This window comes from Stegostoma tigrinum, chromosome 2 (assembly GCF_030684315.1).
Source record: "Stegostoma tigrinum isolate sSteTig4 chromosome 2, sSteTig4.hap1, whole genome shotgun sequence".
NCBI lineage: Eukaryota > Metazoa > Chordata > Chondrichthyes > Orectolobiformes > Stegostomatidae > Stegostoma > Stegostoma tigrinum.
Window position 1 is genome coordinate 90,516,776 of NC_081355.1, and position 24,587 is coordinate 90,541,362.

Consider the following 24,587-nt stretch of genomic DNA (forward strand, 5'->3'; position numbering starts at 1 on the left):
GAACGTAGGTGAGGAGTTAGGGAGGAGAAAGGTCAGTCCAGGGAGAACGGACAGAATAAGGGGGTGGGATGAGGCTAGTAGGTAGGAGGTAATATGTGGGAGGAAGGACAGGTTAGGGAGGTGGAGACAAGCTGGGCTGGTTTTGGGATGCGGTTGAGGGAGGGGAGATTTTGAAGCTTGTGAAGTCCACATTGATACCATTGGGCTGCAGGGTTCCCAAGCGAAATATGAGGTGCTGTTCCTGCAACCTTTGGGTGACATCATTGTGGCACTGCAGGATTCCCAGGATGGACATGTCATCAGAGGAATGGGAGGGGGAGATGAACTGGCTTGCAAGTGGAAGATGCGGTTGTTTGCTGCGAACTGAGCGTAGGTGTTCCACAAAAGAGGCTTGGGGACCGCTTTGCGGAACACCTTTATCCATCTTCTATCCTCCTCTCCCTATTTATTTCAGAATCCCCTTCCCCTCTCCCATTTCTGAAGAAGGGTCTAGGCCCAAAATGTCAACTTTCCTGCTCCTCTGATGCTGCTTGGCCTGCTTTGTTCATCCAGCTCTACACCTTGTTATCTCAAATATCATTAGATAGGATGTGACAAACATAGACTGGGAGCAGCTCGTTGCAGGTAAGTCTACATTCAGAAAGTGGGATTCTTTTAGGATTAGTGCAGTGAGAATTCAGGGCCAGCATGTTCCTTAAGGATGAAAGGTGAGGGCAGCAAGTCCAGGAAACCCTGAATGTTAAGGGTTATTGAGAGTTTGACACAGAAAAAGAAGGGAGCACAGGTTAAGTATAACAGATTAAAAACATGTGAGTCCCTTCAAAAGTAGAGAGTGTAGGAGGTTGCTCAAAAAGGAAGTTAGGAGGGCAAAGAGGGGCCATGAAACATCTTTGGCAGATAGGACCAAGGAAAATCCCAAGGCTTTTTGTAAATGCATTAAGAGTGAGAGAATTACCAGAGAATGAGTGGGACCAATAGAGGAGAAGGGTTAGCCTGTGCATGTGTTTCACTAGAACGCATTTCAGATGTTTTAGCAGGCATAAAAGTGCATAAACCCCCAATACCTGATGAAATATATCCCAGGCTGCTACAAGAGGCAACAGAGGAGATTGCTGGGGCCCTGGTGGACATATTTAATACTACACTGGCCACAGGTGAAGTGGCAGATGACTGGAGGACAGTGAATGTGGTTCCTTTGTTTAAAAAGGGCAGCAGGGATACGCCAGGTAATTTCGGAGCCGTCAGTCTGATGTCAGTGGTAGGGAACTTATTGCAAAACATTCTGACGGACCTGATTAATCAATATTTGGAAAGGTAGGGATTGAACAAGGATAGTCTGCATGGATTTGTTAAGAGGGAGATCCTGTCTGTTGAATCTGAGACTTTGAAAAGGTAACTAAATATATTGATGGGGGTAGTACAGTTGATGTGATTTACATGGACTTTGACAAGGTCCCACATGGAACACTGATCCAAACGATAACAGCCCATAGGACTCAAGGCAAGTTGGTAAACCGGATCCAAAATTGGCTTACAAATAAGAGGGAATTGAACTGATCTGAATTAGCATAATTACCAAGGGGATTGTGAAAGGGTGATGGTGGAGAGTTGTTTGTGTAATTGTATGCCTGTAACCAAAGATATACCACAGGAACTGGTGCTAGGACCCTTAGTGTTTTTTATATGTATTGCATGGTGGCTCAGTGGTTAGCACTGCAGCCTCACAGCACCCAGGACTCGGGTTCCATTCCAGCCTCGGGTGACTGTCTGTGTGGAGTTTGCACATTCTCCCCGTGTCTGCGTGGGTTTGCTCCGGTTTCCTCCCACAGTCCAAAGGTGTGCAGGCTAGGTGGATTGGCCATGCTAAGTTGCCTGTAGTGTTCAGGGGTGTGTGGGTTATAGGGAGATGGGTCTGGGTGGTATGCTTCAAGGGGCAGTGTGGACTTGTTGGGCTGAAGGGCCTGTTTTCACACTGTAGGGAATCTAATCTAATCTAACAACTTTGATGTGAATATAGAAGGTTTAATCAGTAAGTTTGTAGACAACATGAACATCGGTGTTGTTGTTGATAATGAGGAAGATGGTCTCAGGTCGCAGTCTAATATTGGTAAGCTGGTAAATTGGGCAGATGATGGTAGATGGAATTTAATTCCATTAAATGTGAGTTGATACATTTTGGGATGCTGAACAAAGGAACGATATACACAATGAATGGTAGGTGCCTAGGAAGTACTGAGGAACAAAGGGACTTTGGTGTACAAGTGCACAGATCCCCGAAGGTATCAGCACAGGGAGATAGGGTGCTGAAGAAGCCATATGGGATGCTTGCTTTCATTAGTTAGTGCACAGAACATAGTCGCAAGGAAGATTGTAACAACTTTACAAAACATCGGTTAAGCCACAGATGGAATACTGCATGCAGCTCTGGTTGTCGCATTATTGGAAGGACATGATCGCAGTGGAGAGGGTGCAGGGGAGACTCACCAGATGTTATCTGGGATGAAGAGCCTCAGTTATGAGGATGGACTGGACAGGCTGGGCTTGTTTACCCTGGAGCGGAGGAGGTTTGTGCGAAATCTGATTGCGGTACACGTAATAATGAGGCAAAGGCAGAGTACACCGTGAGTATCCCTTCCCCATGGCAGATGTGTCTAAGACCAGAAGGAATAAATTTGAGGAGAGGAGAAAGTGGCTTAGAGGACATCAGAAAAAATCATTTTGATCCAGAGGGTGGGAGATATAAGGAATGTGTTGCCTAAGAGGGTGGGAGAAGGAGGTACTCTAGTGGTTCACTCGCCGAGCTGGTTCATTGTTCCACAGGCATTTCATTACCCTGCTGGGTAACATCATCAGTGCAGCCTCCGGTGAAGTGTTATGTTTTCCCGCCTGGTATTTAAACTCTGACGTCTGTTAGAATTGATTACCTCATTTCCAGTTTTCCTTCACAGTGGCGTACATATAGGGTCTAATTTTACGTGTTTGTTGATGGCCTTCGTGTTGGAGAACGAGACCTCTTGGAATTCCCGTGCTTGCCTCTGTTTAGCCTGTCCTAGGATCCTGGCATTGTCCCAATCCAACTGGTGGTTCTCCTTATCCATGTGAATGGAGATGAGTGAGTATTGGTCGTGTCTTTTCATTGCCAGTTGATGTTCATGTAATCTGGTGGCCAATTTTCTTCCTGTGTGTCCAGTGTAATGTTTGTCGCAGTCCTCGCGTGGAATTTTGTATATTACGTTGGTTCTGTCCATAGTGGGTTGTGGGGGGCTTGGTTTCAAGTTAGACTTGGTGTAGGGTTGGCATGAGTTTGTGTGCTACTCTGGTGACTAGTGGTTGTAGGAGTCTTGTGGTCAGTTCGTACATGTTCTTGATGTATGGTACGATGAGATACGAAAAGAAGCATCTGGTTGAGTGTTTAGAATGCTGGGTTATAAAATGCTACGGACCAAATGCTGGTAAATAGGATTAATGTAGCTCGGTACTGGTTGGATGAAATAGACAACGTGGGCCAAAGGGCATGTTTCTTCACTGTATGACTATGACTCAAAAACTTCAGAGGGAGATATGAAGCAGACACCTTCAAAATCCACATGAGCGTCAAGCAAAATTCTGAGATTGTCTCCATACTCTTTATAATCAACCTGACAGTGACTATTCGCTTCAATGATTAGCTGCCCTTTGGCGGGTATATTAAATATGGCCTAGATGGAAAATTCTTTAACCTTAGTCACCTCCATGTCAAACAAAGTGCCCACCAGAGATATACATAATGTGCAGTGTTGTAGCTCAATCTGCACCAAATTTGCAAGCTGCATTTGAGTTCTTCAATTCTGTGTCAAAGACACATGGACTGTACTCAAATATTGCCAAACTGAGACTCATTTTAACTGAGGCCTGCTCAGCCAAATATCCCACTTCCCATTAATGGCGAAAGAGAGGGTCCGGAAGATGTAAAGCACTTTCTGTCCTTTGGCAGCGTCCTCTTGCAAAAGGTCACCATTGACAAGGAGATTCAACACCAGTTCAGCCTCCTAAAAACTCTAACCACAAGTGTTCAACAATAAAAACTTCCACAAGTCTCCAAAAGTCCACGTGTGTGGACTGGTTGTTGTCACCAAATGCGTGCACTGCAGTGAGATGTGCACAGGGTATCAGTGACATATAAGAAAGCTACACTCCATCAGCAATGCATCGTTTGCATCCTCTGGATTCAGTGGGATGACTTTGAACAAACATTCATGTCCTTTTTGAAGCCAGATCTATAAGCATTCAGGCAAGACTCCTGCAAAGCGACCTATGATGGATGAGAGACCATGTCCAGGTGGCTGATGAGCTGCCCCAGCAAGTACTGGTTTCCCAACTCTCAAATAGCCAGTGTTCAAGTAGAGGCCAGAACAAACATTTCAAAAAACTCTCTGATACTCCCTCAAGATGTAGCAGCATTGACACTAATCACTCGGCAGGGCTTGCTGCTAAACATTCAATGGTCAGAACTTGTCCCTGGAACTGCATCATGTTTTGAGTCTAAATACCTTAATGATGAGGGAGGGAGTGGCACGGAAGGCAAGAAAAGGAAGCAAATCCTGAGCTCTAGATCCCACCATCTCATGGGACATCCTTCCCAACGTGCTCCACAGTCTGTGGGTTGTGAATGAATCTATTCAGTCACGTGAAAGCCAGCAGCAGAAACATGTGAATCAGGAGTGATGGCTGAGAAACAGACAGTGATCAGTTATCAGGCCTGGGTTATATCTTCACCCCACCCTTAACTGGAATATTAAAGCCAGTCTGGTATCTTCATCGCCAGCATGTCATTGAGAACAGCAATTTCATGAGAGAACTGCCACGGCCTTTCAGACTGTGCCTTCGCTGCTGAGCAACATCATTGTTAGACAGGAGCTGACTGGCCTATCTTTTACTCTTAAATACTATTCACATTATAGGAATTTTCCACAACTCAACATCTGTAGGAAATATGTGCAAAAAACAACAAAGATTACAAATCACAGCCAAATCCCAATGTAGACAAATCACTTTCCTACAGGACATGGGGTATCCTATGATTCACTCGAGTTCAACTTCTCTCAGCTGTGTTCTCACAGGGATGAAGCTAAAAGCCAAATTCATTTTAACCATTTGCAAAATGTGCCACATTTCTTTCTTAAGTGATAATCCTCTATTCGATAACATAGCCGCTCAGTTGTATGCACTGAAAATTCTTTAAATCCACAACTGGGAATTAACATCTTGAAAAATGTGCAGAAATATATTGGAAAAAGGAGATGAAGCCTGTGAAGTTTACTTTTGAGCTCTCTCTCTCTCATTGGCAAGATTAGTTTTCAGATGTTGGTCCTGTTTTCTGAGTTCGGTCAATTGTTAGTATGTTGGTTACAAACACTAATGTGCTGACTCGGTGCGCCACAATTTTCTTAAAGATACAGGCATGCCATTTGCCCAGGTTGCCTCAAGCATTAAAACAACGGTTTCTCAGAATTAATTCATGTCTTGTTCCTTACTATTGTCAAAATGTATTAAATTTCTTTTTCATAGACTTGGTTGAATGGTTTAATATAAATCATATACCTGAGAAAAGGCTACAAGGTGAGCGATTGATTAGATACTGAGAGATCCCACAGCAAGTGAGATGAAATTAGCCTGTGGTATCTCCAAGTCCATAATGGAAATGAAGGCTATGATTCTTAATATATAATGGGCAGCATCTCTGTATCAAGGTGAAAGTAACAGAAATTGCCAAAAATCATAAGTCTCCCTCAGAATAGGGCACTTGTCATTTTTGAGAGGCCGGGCTCCAATGATGCAGAGGTAGCTGACTATTTAAGTCATCAACTGCCTCCCCTGAAGTAAGATTTTGGGGTCACTGAGGTGTAAAACCCAAAGTGTCTAGATTAAAACTTTGTGGATTCATTTCAATTGACAGGTTACCCCTTTGGAAAGGTGCAGTACCCATTTAGATCTAGCTCCAAGGCACATTTTATGCTGGTAAGATACTTGTTACTGACGCTCAGGTGTCCTTTGTAATGGTTAAAAGTCATTATAATTATGCGTACAAAGCATATTAACCTACTACATTCACACTCATTTGGAATGTCAGCAGACGCGTCAAAATTAATTCCAAAACTGTCCAAGCACCAGTTCAAATTGTCAACAGTTCCTCTAAAAGTTTGCTGTCAATGGAATGTGTCAAAAGCATCAAGAAAACTTATTAAAAGGGAGCTATTAAAGCATTCAAAATCCCTGCTCTTTATATCTTTGAAAAGAATACCTGAAGTATTGAAAAAAACATCTCGCCTCCTTTTTCACTTGATCTGATAACATAAACATGAAGATTTCCATTGCTGGATTGGTGCTGCTTCACTGATTTCACACCCATCCATTATCACAGCAAGATGTCTGCCATTTCTTAATTTCTTTGTCTGCTAGATTTGGTTAGAGACTGTTTGAAGTGAATTGGCATGGCAGGTGAAAGACAGGGTGGTGGGACAGGACCATGGGTTGGCAAAAGGATGTAAATGGGCTACAGGGGTGGCAGGTGGGCACAGATTGGCATGAAAGGTCACAAAAGAGGCATGGTGAGTGTACGGGGAGGGTGAGCAGGTTTGTGGGGTGAGAATTGGAGGGATTTTAATTTTTTGAAAATTAAACTTCAACAGAGTGCCAAAGAACAGAAGTAGGTATTCCAAACAGCTCACCTCTGTACCCAGTGAACTCCATTCTCAGTCTAGTGAAGTCCAGCCCAATTCTTAGGAGACTCAGCCAGCCTAGAATAAAAATCTGACCTCTGGGCCGCTTTCTCTCTGGCCAGATTTGCAAAGCTGGGAAATATCCTGATCCTGCACTCCCAACCCAGCGGCAGATGGCCAAGCCAAAGGATTAAACACTGACAATCACTGTCAGCAGTTGATCCAAGGCAGTAAAGTTCTGTTTGACAAACTTCCTAAAACCAATAAGGGGGCATACCACACTAGATTCAATGACAAGTAAGGAGTCAGAGTTAGTTAGCAGGTTAATGGTGCATAACCATTTCCTAAGCTATAATCATAACATAATCAAATTCAACAGTGCTTGACAGGGAGGCAAATGAATCGGCTGTTAAGATCTAAAACTAGTTAAAGCCAACTTAATTTAGCAGGATGTTGCCTGGTCTGGAGCGCAGGCCCTATGAAGAAAGGCTGAGGGACTTGGGTCTGTTCTCATTGGAGAGAAGGAGGCTAAGAGGGGACTTAACAGAGACATACAAGATGATCAGAGGATTAGATAGGGTAGACAGTGAGAGACTTTTTCTGAGGATGATGACTTCAGCTTGTACAAGGGGGCATAGCTACAAATTGAGGGGTGATAGATTTAAGACAGATGTCAGAGGCAGGTTCTTTACTCAGAGAGTGGTAAGGGCGTGGAACGCCCTGCCTGCCAATGTAGTTAATTCAGCCACATTAGGGGCATTTAAACCGTCCTTGGGTAAGCATATGGATAATGACGCGATAGTGTAGGGGGAGGGGCTTAGATTAGTTCACAGGTCGGGGCAACATCGAGGGCCGAAGGGCCTGTTCTGCGCTGTATTGTTCTATGTTCTTGTTCTATGTTCTAATGGGCCGTAAATTGTCTACCGTAAAGTGGACAAGCCTGTTATTGTCAAATGACAGAAAATCATGGGAGTTCCCTGAAAGGATGACAATTTGGTCTAGAACCAGTTTATTTCCCTAAGGAGGGGAGTGATCCACACATTGAAAAAAAAGTCATGGACCACTCAAGTAGTTAGAAACAGCATAAAAGTAATAAAAAAGCTTGCAAATCCATAAACAGCACTGATGTTGATAAACAGTAACAAGAGAGCAGATGTAAGGACTTGTAAGAGTATATAAGAAAACTTGCAAAGAATATCAAAACCAATATTTATTTGAAATTGTATTTATTTTATTGGTTGTCATGTATATTTTGTTGCAAAAATGCAGTGAAAAGTGTTGTATATTGTTGCCACTCTCTGGTGCCATCTTAAAACACAGGAAAATAAACCAAAACATAAAACACAATGGCAAAGAAATAAAGAGATAAAAAAATGGCGTCCAACTTTACAGTCCTTGTTAAGCGCTCCGCCATGACTACAGGCCTGGTGCCAGCCATGAATCCCCTTCGCTGTGCCATTGCCGCTGGAGCAACAGTTGTTACTCTTCAGTGCCACTTCGCCTTCACCAATGCCGCTGGGTACCATCCAGCCTGAACTTGACTCCACTGCCACCATGGGCAAAGTCCACTTTGGGTTCACTTCATCAATGCAGCCAGGTCGTGTACTGTGCCCAAGCTCACCTCCGCCGCCAACTCCATGAACTTGAACTGGACACAATTGCCATCAGGAGCGCCAACTCGCCTCCGCTGCAGCAGGCATGAATTTTCCCAGGTGTTTTGAGTGTTTTCAGGAGAAGATAAGCCCACCATCCCCCTTGACTTTGTCACACATAAAGTTTATTCGCTGTGGATTAGAAATTGCAGCTTCTAAAGAGCTGAAGTTAGCGATTAAAAGCCAATTGGGCCCGCATCTGAAGCATACAGCAATTTTTCACAGTGGCACAATGGAGAGCTATGGGAAACAATGCTTCCTTTGATGGTGAAAATCTAGATGCCTTACTGTCACAGATACACCACAGGAACAGGCGTTTGTAGAGCGCTGTCCACAGAAATGTTAGTTCATATTGTCACTAAGTCTATCCAGTGCCAAAGGTTCTGGAAACCTGGCTGGGGGTGACTATGTTTGCTGGTATTAGCTGAGGCCAAATATAGTTTTTTGGTGCTAGTCAAAGAGGTTGTATATTTCCAAGTGCAACACCCACACATTGTGCTAGAAATATTGCCTGCAGCAATTACAGCTGGTTGCATTTCCAAACTCAAATCTGATTGAAATATTAAATACACATTAAAGCTTTCCTTACGACAACACTGCTTGTTGAGGCTATAAATAATGAAGAAGTGAGTCAGATTTTTTGATTTGTTAACTGATCAAATACAGAGGCCTATGATATAATATTAGCTTTAGCTTGCTATCACAGGCACTAGGGATAGTATCCATTCACAATTGAAAATATCATTGTGTTTTCACTGATTGACAGTTCTATAAATAGAAGCTGCCAAAATTCCTGAATGAATAGGATAGACATTGGTGACTGATTTATCTCCTGTGGAAGAATATTTTTACATTCCAATACAGAATCACTGTTTAATACACCTTCCACAAGAGGGTCCACGCCTATGCACCAAAGCAGATATTGTCTACAAAGATGACTTTTTTGAGCCAGCTTGGGGGTAGGTTATTCTGTACAAGTTGTACATGGTTGAAGCAATAGAAGTGCCCTGGGGTAGCCCACTTTTCTGATTACTTCAGACCCAAGTTTTGTCACCCCTATGGACCGTGACCTCATGTCCCCCAATATCAGGTCAATGGCATCAGTAATAGAGGAAGGTAGAACTTCTGATATTCTGATGAATAGGCCAATGTGCCAGGCTGGATCATACACTGCAGCAAGGTCAACAAAAAAAAATGGCCCTGTTTTCAGATTTCTTTGAAAGCCATTTACAATGAAAGTGGTTAATGTGTGAACATGATCATGTGCTTCTACCCTGTGAAAAGCCTGCCTGGTTCCTTCTCATGATGTTTTCTATGTTTGGGTTTGATCCAATGTAGCATTATACACTTTACTCACTTAAGGCGTGCTGATTGTAGGAATACTGGCTAAGAGTTGGATGATAATTTGGAATCTTTCCTGGCTTTGGGGGTCTGATGACTTTAGAGATGTACCTGAATTTTTTAGCAGTTTTCCCTCACATATAACCCTGGTATAGAACTGGGCCAACGAACAGAAGGCCCATGGGCCAGGTGGCACAGGAGCAAAAGGTTGATGTTTAAAATGATTCTTCATTACCATGGGATGCATGACTTAATTAACCTTGGGTCGAACAGCAGTAAAAGTTAGCGAAGAAAATATTAACTTCCTATCAGCGACAGTGGAGACTCCAGGTAATAATTCATTTCTCTGTGACAATAAGGCAGTATAAGCTGGGCACAAGCTTCTCTTTCCTGGACCAGTGCAGCCTTTACTGCACTCACAGCCTGGACAGAATCCTGGAGGGTCTCAAAGTTCATCAGCTGAATGTTTGCTGGATCAGATTGTCTCTTGTAACCATGGACTCCTGGAAAGATTTCATAGCCACCACAGGCCTGGCACCTGCATGATCACCCAACCCCTGTGCTCCCTCTGCATCCCCTGCCTTATTCTCTCTCCTATTTCCTGCTCCTGCTCCGAGAAAGTTGCACCTTCCTCTGTGTCTTTGCTTCTTCAGAGTTTGTTCCCTTTCTCTGGACCAAGTTATGAAAAATACAAGAGCTCGCAGCCACTGTGTAGGCAGTGAAAGCGGATCTTCAGCAGTGGACTGCTCAGTGAGTGTACTGCTGAGTCAATGGAATATTTTTCTATGGCGATCTTTGTGGTGCTCATGTAGTGAAGGTATCCCTTGTCCTTCAGAATCCATTCCCAGAACTAGGTGGTTGGGTGGAAGAGATGCGGTAGCTTTGAGGAGTAAAGAATGAAAATGTCATGGTAGCTTCCAGGAAACTGTGCACATCCCTGCAGGTTGGAGAAACAAGCCCTTCAGTCGACAAACCACTCTGCTCCACTATTGGTTGCCTTGATGGCAACATGAGTGCAGTTAATACCACCATGGATTCTGGGAACTTGGCAAAAACCCAGCACCCTCTGAGCTGGAGCTCGGGAAACCTGATGCAGTCTCCAGCCATGGCAAAGATGGCACCTGTGATTTAGATTCTGGAAGTGTCCCGTCAGCTTGGAAGGTATTGAATGTAACTCCTCTACTTAGCAACGCAAAAAGGCAGGAAGCAGCTAACTGCAGGTTAGTTAGCTTAATGTCTGTCTTAGGCGAAATGCGGCAATCTATTATGAAACAAGTTATAGCTGGGAACTTAGGGAATCACACTGCAATCAAGCAGAGTCAACATGATTTTGTAAAGGGAAATTGTGTTTAACAAGTTTATTAGAAAGTTTTGTGTAAGTAACAAACATTGAGGATAAAGAAGGACCCATGGATATGGTCTCATTATATTTTCAGCAGTGGTGTAACGTATGAGCAGGAATAGAGAAATGGTTAGCCAAAAAGACACAGAGGAGGTATAAATGGGGATTTTTGAATTGGCACGATGTAACAAGTGAGTGCCACAGGGATCAATGCTAGTGCTTTAACAAACTCAAATCTATTTCAATGACTCAGATGATGAGATTGGAGGTACCATTGCAAGGTGTGCTGATGACAAAGTAGGGAAGTAAGTTGTGAACAGAATATATAAGGAAGGGCAGGAGCTGGTCAGATAAGGTGGGCAAAAACTTAGCAAATGGATTATAACATGGGAAATTGTTAATTTCATTTCTTTTGCAGTAAGAACAAAGTATCATTATTTATTTATCATTACAGTATTTTTTTCAATAAAAAGAAACTGCACGCCTGTGGTCCAGAAGGATTTGGGGGTCAGGTACATGAATCACAAAATGCTCATCTGGAGGCGCAGCCAGGGATCAGGAAGACAGATGGGGTGTTGGTGTTTATTGCAAGGGGAAGGGAATATGCAAGTGGAGAATATTTTGCTACAGCTGTACAGGACATTAATAATACCACATCTTGAGTATTGTGTACACTTACGGTCTTGCAATTTAAGAAAGGACATAGTTGCGCTAGAAGCAGTTCAGAGAATGTTCGCTCGACTGATTCCTGGGATGGAGAAGGAGGTTATTGTTTGAGGGAAGATTGCACAGTGTGGCCCTTTATCAACTGGAGATTAAAGGCTGTGACATAGTCTTATTGAAACGTAGAAGTTCCTGAGGAAACTTAGCAGGTGGGTCCTATAAGGATGTTTGCTTCTGGAGAAGAGTCTTGAACGAGGGGATACAGTTTTAAAATACAAGGTCTCCCACTGAAGATGGAGTTGGGGAGAATTCTTTTCTCTCACAGGTTTGCGAGTCTGTGGAACTCTCATCCTCAAAATGTGGCGGAGGCAGGGCCATTGAGTTGGAAATGGGTTCTGGACCAACAAAGGTTTTGGGTTAGGCAGGAAAGCAGGGCTGAAGCCACAATCCGGTTCGTCACAATCAAATGGTAGAGCAGCCTCAGGGAACCAAATGGCCTCTGACTGCTCCTGATTCGTATATTGGTGCATTACCATGGCGAAGCAGCAGTTTGCAGTTGACTGAGAGATATTACAGGGGCCCACAGCTGTGAAGTGATACAACACTGAAGAAATTCAACATGATGGTAACACTGATTGCTGTTGACAGGCTGTGGCAGTGAGTAAGGGGTCAGCTCCTCAATAACAAAAGGGATATAAAAACACAATTGTCTTCCTGGAAAGATGCTGTACCATCCTGATGCCTGGATCCCTTCTTCAATGTGTGTGTGCTGCTCTTGAACTACTTTCATGGCTATTACTGCAGCAGCAGCCACCATTCCCAAGTACATCTTCCACACCGAAAGAGGCCCCTGGCTGGCCAGGCCAAAGGGAGCAAGGGCCTAACACTTGCCTCTATCTCGGTCTCCTTTTGGTGCGGTGATTGTAATGAGGTCAGCCAACTGGACCTCATAGAATAGGCATTCCCTGATTGGGGCTGTTAATCCGGTCCAATCAGAGAGCCTTGGCTGACAGATAAAAAGGTGAGTTTCAGAGATACCGACACTATGATAACTGACTCAGAATGAGGTAGTACTAGAGTCAAGGGCTGTTCATGTATAAATAAAGGGTGACTTTTGGTGATGGGGTAGTGGCTTCTTAGGAGTTATTTCAATCAACACCTTTGATTTCTCAATCCATGTAGTGAACCTTTTCAGCCTGTTGGAATGCTTTTGCCTGACCTTCAGAGTTTCCCCTGTCTTGAGTCACCTCCATTTCCAGTCAGACCTTTCCTCACTGGACACCAACAAAGACAGCCCCTGAATTCAGTCTCCACCCACAAGTTTCCACTGGGTGCAGATTTTTTCTAAATCAGCCTGTTCAGAAAGATGCTATTGCATAGCTCTGAGAGAGCACAAGATGAACCGTGGCCTCCTGGTCTACATTGCCACTACAGCACAAAAGTCCACATCAATTGGTTCTAAAGTCAAGCTCTCTATAAAGGCCTTAACAAGGTCAAATGGCCTCAAGTGTTTATTTCGAGCCATTGCCCTTTTCTGTATGACTGAATATGGTGGAAACGGGGAATTAACGTTGTCTGCGCCTTTCTGTGACAGCTTTAATTGTCTCCGTCCTGCCACAATTTTGTCTCATTATGATACAGCCATATCCAGCTCCGGAGGCGGCAGCTGGCAGTTGGGATTGAAGGCACATAAAATGCAAATCTGTCAGAAGTGGCACTGTCTGCCAAACCAGTGAGGACCGTAGCAAGGTAGGGTCTGCACATGTGGTTCAGTCAAGATGGAGGATGGAGTCGCAAAGAAGTTTGCTTTTAATCCATGAACAACATGGCTGGTATCACTAAGCTTTAAATGTGGATTTAGAAAAGTATAGCACAGTACAGGCCCTTCGGCCCACGATGTTGTGCCGTGGAATAATCCCAATCCAAAAATAACCGAACCTAACTTACATTCCCCTCAATTCACTGCTGTCCATGTGCATGTCCAGCAGTCGCTTGAATGTCACTAATGGCTCTGCTTCCACGACTTCCACTGGCAAAGTATTCCATGCACTCACAACTCTCTGGGTGAAGAACCTCCCTCTGACATCTCCTCTATACCTTCCTCCTAACACCTTAAAACTATGCCTCGTGGCAGTCAATCCTGCCCTGGGGAAAAGTCTCTAGCTATCGACTCTATCCATGCCTCTCATTACCTTGTACACCTCGATCAGGTCACCTCTCTTCCTCCTTCTCTCCAGAGAGAAAAGTCCGAGCTCAGTCAACCTCCTCAACCTGGTAAACCTCCTTTGCACCCTCTCCAAAGCCTCCACATCTTTCCTATAATAGAGCAATCAGAACTGGACACAATATTCCAGTGTGGTCTCACCAGGGTTTTGTAGAGCTGCAGCATAACCTCGCGGCTCTAAAACTCGATCCCCCTATTAATGAAAGCCAAAACACCATATGCTTTCTTAACAAGCTTATCCACTTGTGTGGCAACTTTGAGGGAGCTATGCACTTGAACACCAAGATCCCGCTGTTCCTCCACACTGCCGAGAATCTGCCTTTAATCCTATATTCAGCATTTAAATTCGACCTTCCAAAATGCATCACTTCGCATTTATCCAGGTTGAACTCTATCTGCCATTTCTCAGCCCACCTCTGCATACTGTCAATGTCTTGCTGAAGCCTGTAATAGCCCTCGATACTATCAACGGCACCTCCAACCTTTGTGTCATCAGCAAACATACTAACCCAGGCCTCAACCTCCACATCCAAGTCATTTATAAAAACTACAAAAAGCAGAGGCCCAAGAACACAGCCCTGCGAGACACCACTCAGCACTGACCTCCAGGCAGAATATTTACCATTTACAACCACTCTCTGCCTCCTGTCAGCCAACCAATTCTGAATCCAGACAGCCAAGTCACCCTGATTTCCATACCTCCTGACTTTATGAATGAGGCTGCCGTGGGGAACCTTATCAAATGTTTTGCTGAAGTCCATGTACACCACATCCACTGCTCGACCCTCGTCAACCTGTCTCATGACCTCCTCAAAGAACTCAATAAGATTTGTAAGGCATGACCCGCCCCTCACAAAGCCTTGCTGACTCCCTTTAATCACGCTCTGTGCATGTGCAACAGCACATCCAGATGAAATTTGACAGGGCAGGTCCTCGTCTTCCTGAAACAAATTTTCTGCTGTCTGGATAACTATGGGGAGGCTTCCAGCGCTTGGCAGGGGTAGCAATTGACATAGTTGCATGATTGGGACTACAGTAGGTGAAAATTAAAGCATTACCTACTCACTAACACTCAGTTGGGTTTCTACCAGGGCCACCCAGCTCCTGGCCTCATTGATGTCCTGGTTCAAATATGGACAAAAGAGGTGAGGGAGTGAGGGCGAGAGTGATTGTTCTTGACATCAAGGCCACATTTGACCAAATGTGGCATCCAGGGAACCGAGCAAAACTGGTTTTAATGGGAATGGGGGGAGAGCTCCCTGCTCGTAGGCGTCAGATTGAGTGCAAAGAAGATGGATATGTTTGTCTGGAGTTAGAATCTTGGCGGCACACTGCATGGAAATAAGCCTTTCTGCCCAACACATTATGCATCCAGAGATTATGACATTGAAGGCTCTGCTTCACGGTGCCAAATTCCTCATTACAACTATTCACAAACTTCTTTTTTGTCCTGCCTACAATGACTGGATTCTCCACCTCCCACCGCAAGGTCTTTTCCCGTCTGAGCAAATAAGACCGTAAGATATATGAGCAGAATTAGGCCATTCTGCACACTGAGTCTGCTCTGTCATTCAAGCACAGCTGACATACTCCTGAACCCCATTCTCCTGCCTTCTCCCCGGAACCCTTGATGCACTTACTAGTCCACAAACCTATTTATCTCTGTCTTAAATACACTCAATGACTTAGCCTTCGCAGTCTTCTGTGGCAATGGGTTCCACAGTTACAGACTCTCACTCTTTGCTGCACAGAATAGAGTCAATCCCACTGACTATCCTACGTTGCATTTATCAAGCCCCATTGAAAGTGTTTTATAACCTTAATTCACATACAATTCATGTCGTTTAAAAAATGATTATATGAACATTGTTGTGCTTGCAGACATTAACAGCAGCTTCTGATAATATCTGGAGGTTGGTTCATCGTTATGCAAACGGCCATTACTAATAACCCCAGGCCTTTGAATTATGTTCAACAGTCTATTAGCCAGAAGAAATGGTGAGAAGAGTTTCTGAAGAGCTTTGCTTTTCTGTCACACATTATGCTATTTACTGAAAACTGAGCTAGCCCCATGTTGAATGACACTAATTTTCTCTCTTCTAAACATAAAAATTGTAATAGATCCTAAATTGTGATGTATATAATCAATTACGGGTCTAGACAAGTGGACAGAATAACTAAATGCAAGTGGATTCGTTAATTTTCCATTGAACAAATAGTATAGCTGATTTATCACTGCAGATATAATCAAAATGGTGCAGTTTTGAGTGGTACTGACCCTGAAGGTTCTAGATTTGATCTTTTATCTTCAGAATTAACTAATACCTGTCTTCCTCCCTTCCCTTTCCCAAAACCTCATTAAAATAACAAAAATTGACAGAATCTGGAAAACGAAAAAGCACTCAAAACATCACCTAACATCACCATACTTGAAGTATGAACAGCATACAAAATAGATTTTAAAAACTGGAAATGTTCAGCAGAGTTCTAACAAATGGTCATCAACTTCAATATTATGACTGTCTTTCTCTGCTGCCAGACCTGCTGAGTATTTCCATACTTTCAGTTTTATGTGTTATTTCACAATCACGTTCTCACAGTTAAGTCCAAAAACCTCAACTTTACTGCTCATTTTCCAACCCTTCTATTCAAGCCTCAATTCCAACTGAAAACTACTATTATCTGCATGACTCAAGCTGTTTTCACACAAACACCCTCTCAGCACTGGTCAGTATGACAAAGACCAATTCCTATCACATCATCACTAGCACTCTCCATCTAACATTGTTCAGAATCATTATAACTGAATGGGTAAAGCTTGGCAAATGAAATAAATGTGAGGAAATGTGAGGGTATGCACTTTGGCAGGAAAAATAGAGGGAATGAATATTGTTTAAAATGGAAATAGATTGGAGAAAGCTATGAAAGAGAGAGTTGGGAGTCCTTATCCATGAATCACGAAAAGATAGCATCTAAGTTCAGCGGTAATAGGGAAAGCAAATGGAATGTTGGCCTGTATTTCAAAAGGAATAAAATATTCAAGTAGGGAAGTTTTAAAACTGTATAGGGTATCTGTCAGACCAGAGGTGGAATACTGTGAACAGTTCAAGGTATGTTATCTAAGATAAGATATACTGGCTTTGGAGACAGCCCACAGAATGTTCACTAGGCTGATACCAGGCATGCAGGGTGTAGTAACAAGGAGAGGTTGAGTAGATCGGACCTATACTTTTTTGGAATATAGAAGAATGAGAAATGGACCTTATTGAAACATACTATATTCTTACAGGATTTGATAGGATAGAGGCAGGAAAGTTGTTTTCTCTTGATGGGAGAATCCAGAACAGAGGACAGAATCTCAGAATTAAGGTTCACACATTTAAGACACAGATGTGGAGGAATTTCTTATCTCAGAGGGTTGTGATTCTGTGGAATTCTTTACCACAGAGGGCTGTAGAAGCCGAGTCATCCAGTGTATTCAAGAGTGAGATTGGCAGTTTTTTTAATCAGTAAGGGAACCAGGGGATGTGGGGAAAAGGCAGGAAATGAAGGATTATCAAATCAGCCATCATCTCATTAAAAGGCAGAGAAGATTCGATGGGCTGAATGGCCTATGCTCAGAATGTTATATACAGTCGTGGTCATTGCAGTACAAACTGGACATGCGCTGTTTGAAGAGGAAGGGGCTGAAGGGATAATTTAGGAGCTTTGAACATGTTTTCATTGGAAAAGAATGACAGGTGATAAGACTGCAATTTTTACAGTTCTAAAGCAACTAGGTAAGGCAGGCATAGGTGGGTGCAAATTCAAAACTACTCTACAGAAATATCATCAATACATTGTGGATCTGGAGGAACACAGCAGATCAGAAGGATCAGGAGAGTCGGTGTTTCAGGTTGGGACCCTTCATCAGGACTGATGAAGGGTCCCAACCGAAAACGTCAACTCTCCTGTTCCTCTGACCCTGCCTGACCTACTATGTTCCTCCAGCTCCCCACTGTATTGACTCTAACTCTAGCACCTGCAGTTCTTGCTATGTCTAGAGAAATATTTCAGTTAGCAGGTAATCAATCAACATCCTGGAGGTTATAATTGACCAGAAACTGAACTGGATTAGCCATATAAATACAGTGGCTATACCAGAACGTCAGATCTTAGAAATCCTACAGCGAATAACTCACCCCTTAATTCCGCAGAACCTGTCCAACATCTACAAGGCACAAGTGAGGAGTGTGATGGAGTACTCTCCACTCGCCTGGATGAGTGCTATACCAACAAAACTCAACAAGTTTGACACCATCCAGGACAAAGCAGCTCACGTGACAGGCACCACATCCACAAGTGTCCACTCCCTCTTCTACTGACACACAGTAGCAGTAGTGCAAACCATCTACAAAATGCTACAGAAATTCACCAAAGCCCCTTAGATAGCACCTTCTAAATCCGTGACCACCACCACCTAGAGGGACAAGGGCGGGTACATGGGGCCAACACCAGCTGCAAACCATTCCATCCTAACTTGGAAGTATAGTCGGCCTTCCTTTAGTGTCGCTGGGTCAATGTCCTGGAATTCCCTCCCTAACGGTGAAATGGGTGTGCCTACGTCACATGGGCTGCAGCAATACAAGACAGTAGATCGCTACCACTTTCTCCACAGCTATTATGGCTTAGCCAGTGATGCCCAGATCCTGTGAATGAACAACAATATCTTTGGAAAAGACTGCATAGGGAAGTAACAGAAGCAGATAGTGCAGACTCATTCAAATGCCACTATTTATTTATTCATTCACAGAGCGTGGGTGTTGCTGGCCAGGCCAGCCTGTATTGCCCAGGAGGCGGTTCAGAGTCAACCGCACTGCCATGGGTCTGGAGCCATATGGCCAGGTAAAGATGGAAGATTTCCTTCCCTAAAGGACGTTGGTGAACCAGATTGTCAGAAAAAAACTATCAACAATCAGTTTCACGCTCATCATTAGATTCTCAATTCCAGAATTCTGTTAAATTCAAGTTCTCTCATCAGCTACAGTGGTATTCAAACCTGAGTCCCCGAACATTAACTGGATCCCTGGATTAATAGTTTAGTGACAATACCGCTAGGCCATCACCTCTCCTTCAATGCCAATTAAGTAATAATCAAAAAAACAATATTTTGGGATAAAGTAAGATAGGAGGGGAGAGAGAGTGAGACTGAAAGAGAGAGTAAGGGAGGTTGAAAAGGCAGGGTGGAGAGAGAGAGCCAGTGAGAGAGTGAGACTGCAAGGGTGGACAGACAGAGAGAAAAGAAAGAGGCGATGGACCCTGCAGGTATAGAGTGAGAAAGGGGGAGGTTGCAAGGGCGATGGTATGGGAAGAGAGGGCTGCAAGTAAGACAGAACTGTTTGAAATCTGTCAACAAAGGAACAATTTGCTAACCAGAGCAAGAACATTTGAAATCACTGAGACAAAGAATTCCTTACAAATAAATGTGGATGCTTTAACTTTAACTCATGTTGCTCTGCTATGTAAACTCTGACAAGTTTAGTAAGTTTGGGAAAGAACAGGGGATTTTGAACTTTGTTTTCAAACTTTCCTATCAATGACAGTTTTCCTCATTTGTTTCCATTATGTGTGTAAAGGTGGGCAGCTATGTTTAGTCAATAATTCCATTATTGTTGTCTGAAAATGACTCCAAGTGTGGAATGTGAACTCGATGGACCTCAAACTTTGTTCATCCGGCAAACCCTGTGCATACACCGAATGCAGCTTAGTTCAAATTTGTCAAATACTGCTTTAGAAAAATTATGTTCAGAAGCAAAATTACAATGTTATTGAAATTGTGCACAGCTGTGTGCTTGCTGAAAGACAAAATTCCGCATGTTCCCATAATGTGTCTCAGAGAAGGGCAATTTTGGTTTAACAGTTGATTTAATTAATACATGAGAAAATGGCATGGCCAACAGCATTTTTTGCTAATCATTTTACCCTTATTAAAGAAAAATCTTTAAAATAAAGAACATAGGTCTCATGTAGTGCGTAACTGCATCGGACAGAGGTGCAGGAGTATGTGTCTGGAACAGTTCCTTGTAAGAATCACATTTTGTGACTTCCATTATATATCAAATAAACATATCCAAAATTTATCACAGTATCAAAATGTACAGCAAGAAAGATATTCTTAGTTGCAATACTGACTGTACGCAATGAAGGGCTATTTGACCAAACCAAGCCTATTCTGCTAACACGAAGACTGAGCAAACAATAGTTCCCCTTCCTTCGAGCTTGAACAGGAGCCTTTTTCAAACAGTCTGGAGTGCAAGTGGAATCTCACCAGATTATGCAACCCTGCTTACTCAATCTAATAAAGCCTAGAGATAAATGGCACAGACACAATCTCAGAATCTTTAACAATGTAACTCTATTGCTACTGTAGGGAGAAATAGTCAGCAATAAGAAAAAAAATGTCAGTTAGATCCTAAGTGTCAGAAAGTAAGCCTTTAATTCAATGGAAAGAATATTGATTCAAATTTTTCCCATTAAATGTCAGAGCAATAAAAGTCAAAGGACCACATATAGTTGCGAAGTACACATGGCCCAAATGCCCAGAGGAATTTTAAAATGAGGAAAGCCTTGTATTATACATTTGATTTTCTAAAAGGAGAAAACTGGCTTTTCACAATATGCCTTTCTTTCTCCTTGTTTCCCTATTCCACAGCTCATTCACTAACATCACCTTCAGTCCAATGCATATTAAACAATCAGGGTACCTCTCCCTGGTCTTTCCTGCTGGAAAGTAGCCCACAGCTCCCCAAATGATGCAATAACACCAAAGAGATAGCAATGCAATTTAGAAAATCAGCGTGCTTCCAGCCAACAGAGCAACTCACATCTTATCAATGAGTTGGATGCAAACCGATGCCCCAGAGGTGAACAGTAACATTGTTCAGTCTACTGACTTCTTAATTTGCAGATTTTCAAAGCCAACGGTAAAAGTGAAAGCTGCAGAAAAGTCAACACTCTATTAGTACTGGGGGAGCAAGGGGAAAGGAAGGTTTTGCAAGTACCAGGCACTGAGAGTTTAGTCATTCAGTTTTTCTGTAAAGTCTTTATTCAAAATGATTAAATAGATATAGTTATTTAACAATCGCTGTCCTGGACAGTGGGTACTAAGTATCTGCCCTTCTGCAACATCAGAAAATGTAGAATACACAGTTTCAAATTAACATTGAATAAAGTCTTACAGTGACTGTAAAGTTATTTGCATGATTGCATCTTTAGTTTTTGAAGCTGCAGAATAATCACCATATGAAGCAATCACCTAAATACGCTACTTACCTGTACCTGAGGAAAATCCAGGACAGTTAAAATTGTAATTCTTTATCTCACCATACCACCTTTCAGACACCTCCTTACCTGCAGGAAGGAATAAAGAGAAATGTTTCATTGTGTTTCAATTATGTTTGATTGAGAAAGGACTTTTGGAGAACAGAGAGAGAATTAAAGAACATTGCTACATACAACTCTACAAAGGCACATATCGTAGGAATATCCCCTTGAAATTGTCTTACATTGGAATATTAAGTTCTTTTCTAATTTGAATTAACGGACAAAGGCACCGCTAATGTGTTAGGTTTTACAGTACTTTATTTTTCAAGGCTCATAGTTAATTGTTCATAATTAAAGCAAAAAAAAGTCACATTCACCACATTTGAATGTGCAGGTCCTGAACCTAAAATATTAGCACAGATTTTCACTTCCATGTCAGACAACAGCAGGACTCCTAGCCTTATGCGCATGCCTTGAGAGAAATTCATTATAACAGCAGAGTCTTCACTTCACAGACAGAGACGGGCTATACACGGGTACAAGCATGAAGTTAGGCTCACCACCACAAAATGCAAATCAGACGCCTCTCAGAGCAGGCAATTTAAAAATGTCTACCTTGGTTATCTGGGTCTTTATCCTAGCTGTTTTGTCAAATGTTGGCCCTCTTATCCAAACAACCTCTCAACCCACCCCCTCCACCCCTATCCAAGATAACATATGCCCCTTATCCACCTGCTTGCCCTTCACATGCTCCATGCCAAGACATAAGCCCCTGCCAACTCCCGATGTCAACACATATCCTCCATTCTAGCTCACGTCCCACCAGCCTATTCCATGACAACGTAATGCCAATTCATGTCAATCTAGCCAAAACTCTTTCCCTGGACGTACTTCATGCCAAATCCCCCAGAGTTCATCATGGGCAAACTTCATCAGCCATATTGAAATTAAATAAAGTTCTAAGTATTTATTACAGTGTGCGTTTTATTAAAGAGACTTCCCATTCATGCAAGTTCATTAAAATCATTTAATCCCTTTGAACATTCCTTATAAAAACAAACAGACTTTCGGTGATAACCCCACAAAGACAGGAAATTAATAGTATCAGAGATAATGGGAACTGCAGATGCTTGGCCTGCTGTGTTCATCCAGCCTCACATTTTATTATCAGGAAATTAATAACCTCTTTAACCTGTAAAATCAGGACCCCTAATCAGAAAAGAAGTTTGCGTAAAAGAAATGGCCAAATGAAGAAGGGTCCTGACCCAAAATGTCAGCCTTTCTGCTCCTCTGATGCTGACTGGCCTGTTGTGTTCCTCCAGCTCTACTCTGTGTTATCTCTGACTCCAGCATCCGCAGTTCTTATTATCTCCAAGTGAAATAATGATATCCAATGAGTTGCTGTCAACTAACAGTACTATTGCAATTGCTGGAAGACTTTTTTCAACTCTCACTGACAAGAAGCCATTTTTCTTACTTGTAAAAGCCTTGAGATTTAAGTAACTTTATTGCTGGACAGTTCAACAGATCTTATCTACCTTTCAAGAGTATTTACATATGCACTAAAAATGTGCGACTTCCACACTTTGCATTAAGGCCCTTTCTGCAACAAAAATGAACTGAATTGAAATGGACAGCTGAGTTCAGCTTGCTCTCCACCAAACTCTTGTGTTGTTTAAGCCCACCCTCTTTCTCCTACAGGTAAAAAGGGTCATGTTGGAATTGGTGGTGAAACTATGGGATCTGCAGTCTATACCCTGCTTTGAAAGCTCTGTGCAGTCTCTGTAATTCAATGCAAATCCAGGCTGCCAACTTGGTTTCCTGTTCCACAGATGCTGGCAGACTTCTGCTTTTATTTTGGATATGCTGGGTTAGTTTTATCATCACTGACTGCAGGGAACAGACATAGGTTTATTCTGTGTTGCTGCCCGAATTGCAAGTTTCTATCAAGTAGTTTGATAATTGCAACAATTGACATTTAGTATTTGTGGTACTAATCCCACAAAACAGGATTTACCAAAGGAAAATTAGTTGGTCGGTATCAAACTACAGATAATGCAGCTGTTATTGTAGCTTCTACAAAGGGACAGCAACTGGGGTTATTTCACAATGGTGAGAAATTAAAAAAAAGAAACTGGGTGCCACAGAAAAGATTGCCTCAAGCAGATTGTGAAAAATGTATCAGACATAAGTAAGACAAGTAAAATTATTCCAAATGGAATGGAGTAACCAAATGGAATAAACTCCTGGGAAAATATGAGACAGTTAACAACTGAAGTTTTCATATCAAGGGTTTGGAGAAGCCTCAGAACACAAATGACAAGGTATTGTGCTTTGAAAGGGGAAGGGAAGTGATGGCGTAGTGGTAATGTTACTGGACTAGTAACCCAGAAGCCTAGGCTAAAAGTCTGGGGGCATGAGTTTGAATCTCACCATGGCAAACGGTGAAAACTGATTCAATATAAATTTGGAAATAAGCAGCTGGCTTAATTACAATGAGGTAACCACTGCTGGATGTCATACAATCCCATCCGATTCACTAATCACATCTCATTTTCTACTTGAGGACCCTGCAGCCTTCAGGACTCAATATTGAGCTCAATAATTTTTCAAACTGAACACCACTGTCTGTGGCCATTTCCCAGCCCCAAATCCTGGACCTTGTAGTGCCATGGGCTGCTTTCAGCATAGCCAACCCATTTTCACATACTCATGGTCGCTGGCATCAGCTTTCCTTTCTCCTAAGGATAGTACTGTCCATCCCTTTGTCTTCCAAACCATAGTGCTCTCTCTCTCTGGCTCCATTTTGACCCATCCTCTCACTTCTCCTCCTCCTCCTCCTTCCCCCACATTCTTCAGTATAAATACCACCTTTCCTAGCTACCATCAGTTCTAAAGAAGGGTCACTGGATTTGAACATTAAAATTGCTTTCTCTCCACAGATGCTGCCAGAGCTGCTGAGTTTCTCCAGCAATTTCTGTTTCTGATTCAATAACATCCATTAGGAAAGGAAATCTGCCATCCATGCCTGGTCTGGAGTACATGTCACTCGAGGCCCACAGTAATGTGGAATTAGCAATGGGCAATAAATACTGGCTTTGCCCTCCCATCCCCCAATGCCAACATCCCATGATTGAATAAAATACGGCTCAGACTGAGTTTAGCTGAAACAATGCAAGAGATCAAAGGTCAGCGCAAAAGGGTGAAGAAGTGAATTGGCAAATCTCAGGGAAGGTAGAACTAACCATACCTACTAATTCAAATGGTAATAATAACTCCTGAATTATGCAAACTGAGAGTATTTTAACAACACAGCAACACTCTTGGATTTGACAATATCAGCCTATCCAACCATGAGAAATTAT

At 42.7% G+C, this 24,587-nt stretch overlaps 1 protein-coding gene across 2 annotated transcripts in view; it reads right to left on the bottom strand.

The window, feature by feature from the left end:
- glipr2l (GLI pathogenesis-related 2, like) overlaps positions 1 to 24,587 on the bottom strand; it is a 58,032-nt gene that overhangs the window by 28,366 nt on the left and 5,079 nt on the right. The window contains exons 4-5 of one of the 2 annotated variants that reach the window (XM_048523865.2): positions 21,232 to 21,309; positions 7,957 to 10,628 (exon numbers count right to left, since the gene is read on the bottom strand). In XM_048523865.2, coding sequence (XP_048379822.1) covers positions 10,597 to 10,628; positions 21,232 to 21,309 — 110 coding nt within the window. In that variant the 3' untranslated portion in view covers positions 7,957 to 10,596. Of the gene's footprint in view, positions 1 to 7,956; positions 10,629 to 21,231; positions 21,310 to 24,587 lie in introns of those variants that run through there. The other variant, XM_048523857.2, reaches the window with a different exon arrangement.